This window comes from Nanorana parkeri, unplaced genomic scaffold (genome assembly GCF_000935625.1).
Source record: "Nanorana parkeri isolate BGI_ZX_2015 unplaced genomic scaffold, ASM93562v1 scaffold1264, whole genome shotgun sequence".
NCBI classification, from domain to species: domain Eukaryota; kingdom Metazoa; phylum Chordata; class Amphibia; order Anura; family Dicroglossidae; genus Nanorana; species Nanorana parkeri.
The window spans coordinates 399,295-407,570 of NW_017307532.1; the positions used below are offsets into that span (position 1 = coordinate 399,295).

Consider the following 8,276-nt stretch of genomic DNA (forward strand, 5'->3'; position numbering starts at 1 on the left):
TTCTATTTTTACAGCTCTTTGCCCATTGATCCGGAAACCCCCTTTTTTATTATTTTTTCATTTTATTTCTTTTTATTTGCCTACTTGCTATGTTGCAAACTGTTGGCGCTATATAAATCCTGTATATTAATGATAATAATAATCTGGGAAGCATAACGTTGTTTATACTTACCAGATAACTTATGTTGGACTTAAACACAGCCTGCTAGAGTGCATGAGGTCTTAAAGGGCCCCTCACATGAAATAAATATGTAAGCTGCTTTAAAATATGCTACTTGCGTGACTGTCGGGCTGTGTGCAAATAAACAAACCCAGTGCAAGAAATGAGATTAGTAATTCTGACTTTCTCTTTAATTAGCCGCACAGGCAGTTGAGGAAGTATGTTTGTCAACTGCTGGGTGAAATTGCTACATTTATGTCAGAATGCTTTTTTTTACGACTAACAAGTTGTTCTATGAAAACAAAACATTATTAGCTGGTATATGAATACCGTGTTTGCAAAAACATACAACACAAAATAACAAGAAATATAAGCTGTCCAATGAATGCAATTCAAGAGTTAATATTTTCCTAGTAAGTCAAATATGCAGATTTAATATGTTTGCAGGTTGGCTCCCTTTTCAAAATAATTCCTTTACCATGGTAGGTGAGCCCTCCCTGGCATAGCATGTAATTACAGTGCCTCTAAATAACCAGTAAACTTCAGCAAACATGGCTAAAAAAATCTAAAAAAAAAGTTTAATTGCAGGCTGATTTACACTAGAAATAAATGTGAAAAGCAGCTCATTTTTCCACATTCATCACCTAAAATAATAGCTAATACTAGATGGGGAGGCTCATTCCGTAACTGCGGGGAAATTTTTTTTATGATTTGCCACAGATAGCATTAATGGGGACACATGTGTATCAATATGATCATACAATCGATCATTCAGTGCAACTAAAATGCTCAAAATGAATAAACACAGCAAACCAAAAATTCTGCATTCGATTAACTCAGTGAGCTCTCAATGGATTTCAACTCAAGACGAAAACTGTGGCTGAGTTTTGCTGATCACTTCTGATCGATTGAATGCTTATCTGCATGTGTCGAGAGAAACAATTGCAATTCAGATCGCTTGAGAGCCCATTCACATCAGAGCGTTGCACTAAGTGCACATTACTGTGCATTTTCGTGTGCTAACACAGAACGCACCTAGCATTACCTGCTATAGGTTGTTGTGTTGCCATTTATGGGAATAGCACCTAAAATGCACCTCCTGGCAGCTGCGCATTGCAGCGGAACGTGCGGTATCACAATACCATGCGTTCAAGTGACAAAAATAGTACATGTACTTTTTTCACCGCAACACACGCCTGCTGGGAGGTGCATTGGAGTGCCATTCAAATGAATGCACCGAGCACATGGTACTGCACGCTAGTGATATTGTTTGCTAAAGGCATGATAATGTGTGCTTAGTGCAACATTCTGGTGTGAATGGGCCCTAAAGCAGAAGTAAAATCATTATTAAAAAAGAAAGGTGTGAAGTTTTAGCCATAATGTGCTACTATGTAAAGAAAGTTTGCAAATTATGGCAAACATACCTGCCAAACAGATCCCCTACAGTGCTTCCACGTCTGACGGATTGTAATTTCGATCAATATTTTCAGTCAATCACAAAGTGCCAAACACTATTGTGTGTTGTATTGTTTTATATCTTAATCAACTATGAATTGTTTGTAATTTCTTGTATCTCTATTGATCAGAACATTTATTGGTGAAGGTGATGAGGCAGATGGTGCCATCACCACCCTTCATCCAATGAGGCTGCGTTCACACCTGACCGTTTTGTAGCGCGTCCTACGCTCGACGAACGCGCTACAAAACGGTCAAAAAAATAAATAGCATTGTAGTCAATGCCCTCGTTCTCACCTCGGCATATTTCCGCCCGTCCCTAACGCCCTACAAAACGGCCCACGCCTGAAAAGGTCCCGGGACTACTTTGGGCCGTTTTGTAGGGCGTTTTCCATTGGGATACAGCCAAGTAGCCTTTGGAATCACGCGACGCGAATCACGGTAAAAAAACGCGTGACGGTCGCGCGACAGACGCGCATATTACAATACGCCTAGGTGTGAATGGGGCCTTAGAGAATTCCTTGTATTGCTCAAAGGAGAACTATGGGTTCAGTGCTTTTCCCCAAAGTTCTCCTTAGGGTATACTGAGACGCCGCAGCCGCAATTCTGTCTGGATCCACCCAGCTGCGTGAGTGACAGCTGGCTCTGCCTATCCAGAGGCAGAGCCAGCTGTACCCGCCCCCTCCCCGTCCGTTCCCCCAGTCAGCGCTGGAGGATCGCACAGGGGAGGGGGAATCCCTGCAGGGAGCCGTGAGTGACAGTCACGGCTCTCTTCAGGGATATATTGAGAAGTGAGCGAGCGCCGGTATGTGTTCGTTCACTTCCCGATCTACTGAGCCGACATGTGACAGTTTCATTGTCACAGGTTGGCTCAGATTATGAGGCTGGGGATGGGGGATGGGGTTCCTCCTTAAAATTTCTACCAGACCGTAAGGCTCTGGTGTGACTTGTGGGGGGAACCCTACGCTTTTTTCTTTTCTTTTAAATGGGGTCCCTCCTAACATTCCTACCAGACCTAAAGGGCCTGGTATTGTTTGGGAGTGGGAACCGCACACTTTTTGTCATTTTTTTTCTTTATAAATGTCAGTTTTGCTGCAGCAGCTTCTATACATTGTACAGATATGCTACTTCACAGGCAGTTTAAGGGGATCCTTCAGGCATGATATTTAAAGGAATTTTTCATTTTTATTGTTTCACTTTAAGTGATGTTAAATCACTGCTACTTTGAAAACTGTATTTTTGAAAAGTGTTTTTTTTTACTGATAAATGTCCCCCGAATCCCCATACACTTTAAATTGCATACAAGCCTTCAAAATGCAATTCATTGATTTTCAAAGTTCTAACCCATAGACTTGCATTGAGTTCGAGTTCGAATTCAAACTTTTTCCATGTTCTAAAGTTTGAATTTGAACAGAACAGGGGGGTGTTCGGCCCATTACTAGTGAGGAAAGGATTCTGATATAAAAGGAAGGGGGGGTTCTGATGTCAAAGGGAGGATTCTTATGTGAACGTTGTGTTCTGATGTGAAAGGGGAGGGGTTCTGATGTCAAAGGGAGGATTCTGATGTGAAAGGGGGAGTTCTGATGTGAAAGGGGAGGGGTTCTGATGTCAAAGGGAGGATTCTGATATGAAAGGGGGAGTTCTGATGTGAAAAGGGAGTTCTCATGTGAAACTAGGGAGGATTCTGATGTGAAAGGGGGGTTCTGATATGAGAATGGGGTTTAGATGTGAAAGAGAGGATTCTGATTGAAAGGGGAAGTTCTAATGTGAAAGGGAAATTTCTGATGCAAAAGGAGGGTTCTGATGTAAAATGAGGATTTTGATGTGAAGGCGGGGGGGGGGGGGGGGGAAAAAAAGGTTCTGATATGAAAGTGGGCTCCTGGATTAAAGGAGTTCTCTGATGTGAAGGGGGGACACAATTTTGTGTGTGTCTTGTGTGGGGTCCAGTCCTCTATCTGGGTTAAGGGTCTGCATGGATGTTGGAGGGGCCCAACATGTTTTTTTACATTTCCTTTTTTTTTTTACACTTTAGACTGGGGTGGGGGACATTTTGCATATTTTGAAAGGGTGACGTGACTGAAAAAAGGTTGGGAAACACTGCTTGACAGGATGCCTGTCGGCTGCTTAGGTATGACATGCAAGCTAGACCAACATCAGTATGCACAAAAAATGAGGCTTGGGGTTTAGCTTTAAACTAAATTTTTTGTCTCCGGAGTTCAGCTTTAATAGATTCGATCATATTGTCTGATTTCGTAGAGTCGTCCGATCAGATTGTTACTTGTATCCCCACCATAAAGGTGCCCATACACCTTACAATTATCTGCAGATTTTCTGTGGTCAGATGGAAAAAGTGCAACAGATTGGCCCAGGTGGAGATTACTCCATCCACACAGTTAAGTGTAGATGGAGGAATCTGTTGCACCTTTTCCATCTGACCACCGAAAATCTGCAGATAATTGTAAGGTGTATGGCCAGCTTAAAGGTGCCCACACACCTTGCGATAATCGTACAATAATCGCGGGAAATCTCGCGATCGTATGATTATCACAAGGTGCGTGGAAGGCGTGCGACCTCTCCTACTGTAAGGTTGCACAACTTATATCTTATGAACATGTTCGAAAACCCGCCGAGAATCGTACGAATGTCGGCGGGTGTGTGGCATGTTCGCAAGATAAAAGCCGCACGGGCCGGTGTGTGCAAGCGCACACTGCCCGTTTAGCATTGCGATCATCGCAAGTACGATCTGCCTGTCCAAAGATAGGCAGATCGTACGTTTTTTTAGTTACCTTACAACCATCGCAAGACAAAAGTCTTGCGATGGTTGTAAGGTGTGTGCCCAGCATTAGAAAGCCCTGTCAATACTGAGCAACATTTATCAAAAGTTGGCCATACACTATACAATCTGATTGTACAATCTCCTTTAGCATAACTATGCAATGTAAACCTAAACAGTCCATTCAATTTCCATCAAATCCGGCAAGCCCTGACTCAGAGTCAGGGCTTGCCAGATTTCATACCAATTAAATTACTCTACACAGGTAATCTAAAGGAGATTGTATAGCGCGCTATAGCCACATTGTCACAGATGCTGTTTTGTGAAAAGCAAGTCAGGAAATAAATACAGCTCATTTCCATGGCTATCAGTTGTCTGCAAAGTTCTCTCTGCAAGAATTAAAGGCAGAGCTATTTTTAGACTCACAAAAGCAACATTGATTTTTTTTTGCATTGTGTACACTGCTCCTCCTCTGCTGCTGTCATTGCAGGGAGAATACACAGCAACAGGTAAGAGGTATGCTTGCATCTTATGGCATTGACCATGACTGAGTCATTGTTTTGTGTGAGGAAGCCGAATGATCCGGGCTCCTCCTTTGCCTCATTACCTACTATGATGATGGTGGAGGAGGAGTCCCCTGAGTGGAGTTGCCAGGAGGCAAGACAGGAACAAGTACTATCTATAGAAGAAGCTGGAGACATTATGCTGGACACACCATGAGCCGGCGGCTTGAACAATCCGAAACAGTAAAGCTGACAGCCTACCATGACAGTAAGAAGAGCTATTCTCAGATCTCCCCTAAAAGGTAAGAGGGGCGATCCTGTGCTTCTGGCTGCTGCAAGAACGGAGCACCTGTACACACAGCATATGCTTCTATGGGCTCAGCATTGACCTATGTATTTCATACTGTCCTCAGCGCTGCGAGGAGTATGCACAGCCATCGTGTAAGGCTCAAGTGTCACTGTTTAGTGTTGTGTTTCCACTGTTATTATCATCTCTTTTCCCAACACTTTCAGTGTCGCTGTTTATTGTTGTGTTTCCAATTATATTATTTATTTTCCGAACACTTTAAGTGTCATTGTTTATTGTTTAAGTTATCTTTTCACTAATATTATCGTTTTCTTTATCAAAAACTTTAGTGTCAGCGTTTATTTTAGAATAGTTGTGTTTTTAACTCATAATATCATTTATTTTCCAAACACTTTAGGCTATGTTCACGCCATGTCCGGACCAGATCTGGAGCAGATGTGCAAACGCAGTGCAGTGTTTTTGCTGCGTTCTGGTGTGTTTTTTAAGCTTAAAATGGCCCTTCAGGTGCAATATAGTGCGTTTGCATGCATTTTAATGGATTTGCATGCATTTTGGTGCATTCCAGACTAGTAAAAAAAAAGCATGCAGCATCTTTTTCCCCTGCACCAGAACAGACTGCACTGGTGTGAACAGAGCCCAGAAATACCATAGGGATATATTGCGTTTTTGGTCCGGGAACAAACTGTTCTGGTCCGGACATGGTGCGAACAGGCCCATCAGTGCTTATTGTTGCATAGTTGTGTTTCCACTGATATTATCATTTATTTTTCCAGCACTTTAAGGCCTTGTTCACAACGAAAGCGTCTGCGTTCCAGAACGGTAGCTGCTGGAATGCACTGCGATCACTAAGAAACGTCTCCTCGCGTTTTGGGGCGGGAGGGGGCGTGGCGGTGCATTAAATTCAATGGCACCGCTTCCACGCCCCCCGCCTGCAGTGCAATCGACGCGTGGCAAGACTTTGCCAGCGTTTCATTCCACTGCAAAAAATATGGCTTGCTCTATTTTCTTGCGTTTGCAGTGGAACGCCACGCGTTCAATCGCACTGCGGGCGGGGGAGCGTGGAAGCGGTGCCATTGAATTCAATGCACCGACATGCCCTCTCCAAAACGCGGGGAGAAGTTTCTTAGCGATCGCGGTGCGTTCCAGCAGCTACCGCTCTGGAACGCACACGCTTTCGGTGTGAACAAGCCCTCAGTGTCATTGTTTCTTGTTACGTAGTTGTGTTTCTACCAATACTTGCAATTATTTTCCAAACACTTCAAGTGTTGTTGGCTAGTTCTGTTTTCACTAATATTATCATGTAGTTTTTCCATCACTTTCAAAGTGTCACTGTTTGTTGTTGGGTAGTGGTTTTTCTACTAATACTGGCATTTCTTTTCCAAACACTTCAGGTGTCAGTGTTTATTGTTGGATAGTTGCTTTTAGCATTGACATCAGAGCAGTTCATTTTGTTTCATTAGTAAAGTCTGGGATTTTGTTTTATTTTAGTGCTTGTTCACACCAAATCCGGACCAGATCTGCATGTGCAGGTCGTTTTGACGTGTTCTGGGCCATTTTTTTTTCAGCCTAAAATGGGCTTTCAGGTGTAGTCTAGTGCGTTCCAGGGCGTTTGTGTGTGTTTTTGATGCATTTACCTGCATTTTGGTGCGCTCCAGAGCAGAAAAAATAGGGCATGCTGCAGTTTTTCCACATGCTCTGGAACTGAACGCTGTGGTGTGAACTAGAGCCCAAAATACCATTGGAATACATTGGATGCATTTTTGATGCTTTCTGTAACTGCTCTGCACCTGCTCTGCGCTGGATGTGAACTAGCCCTTACAGTAAAATATAAGCAGTCTTTATAAAGTTGCTTGAAGGTGCTCACCTATTGTTTTTCTTCCTCTACCTGCACTTAGTAAGTGAATGGATCTAACCTGAGAATGATAGTCCGTGGAGGTCGGTGTGCCTGAATGTAATTGGATGTGTCTGCTTCCAGTATGTTTTCCTAGATAATAATAGCAGTGACATCTGCATCAGCTATGAACGCTCTGCTTTCACAATGCCATTGGCTTGTGGTTAATAACAGGGCAAAGGTTTCTGCTGCAAGGTGTGCACTTGTGTTTAAAAAGGACATATATGTTGCTGGCTAAGAGTGTACTTTGAACACTTGTAAATTTCTTTTCGAGGTGCACTATAGGACTGGAAACTTTTCTCTACAGCTTGTTCTATGGTGTCATTGTTTTTTCTTCTTTTGGACAGAAGTAGCCAATAAGTTGCCCAAGATAATATACATCTCTATTCATGCCACTAAGATTAAAGGGTATCTAAAGCCAACATTTTTTTAAACTGACACAGTAAGGAAGAGGACTGCAATACATATATAAATGGTGTGCTCCTGAAGTGGTTATACCAAGATAGCCGTCAGCCAGCTGTTGGTTGTAACCTACAAGTGTTCAGGTGGCTGTAGAGTTGCCCAGTTACTTTATAGTGTGCTCCCCCCCCCCCCCCCTTTTGCTGCCACTGCAGGCTATCCCTGGCCCATGACCAGCATGGCAGTTGTCAGGGGCTGGATCGGAGAGAGATCAGCACACTTCCAATAGCTGATCTCTTCTCTGATCACTTAAACCGGAAGAAATAATGATATGTAATAGCAATAACGTGAAGTGTTTTTAAAAAAAATGTTTAAGCAATTATAGTTACATATAACCAATAATTATTTTTTTTTAAAGCCCTCTACCCCCACCCTCCACGCACAATTGCGCTACACGTGTTACATAGCACCACGAGCGTTGGAGGGCCAGTTCACACCACAAACCCTGCGTTCGGCCTCTGGAATGCAAGCCGGCTCTCTGCGGGAGGAGGTGGAGCTGAAGTCAATGGCACCGCAGCCACACCCTCTGCCCGCAGTGCGAGCGCCCGCAACACAGGCACATTAGTGTCTGTGCTCCGGTCCAGTGCGATCTGCAAAAGTAGTGCATGCCAGATCGCCCAACGTGAATGGAGCCTAAAACCTGCAGCAACGTTTTTTTGCCAACGGTTTTGTTGAGGATTTATGCAGAAACTATTTCTTTGTGAATTTTCCTGAAAATATGATATCAT

The 8,276-nt window shown here is 43.3% G+C and overlaps 1 protein-coding gene across 1 annotated transcript in view; it reads left to right on the top strand.

Annotated features, from left to right (window-relative positions):
* Positions 1-5,025: 5,025 nt before the first annotated feature.
* Positions 5,026-8,276, top strand: part of ARHGAP18 (Rho GTPase activating protein 18) — a gene marked incomplete at its 3' end in the record, with an annotated part of 102,813 nt that continues 99,562 nt past the window's right edge. The window contains exon 1 of the mRNA XM_018568945.1: positions 5,026-5,193. Coding sequence (XP_018424447.1) covers positions 5,105-5,193 — 89 coding nt within the window. The remainder of the gene's footprint in view (positions 5,194-8,276) is intronic.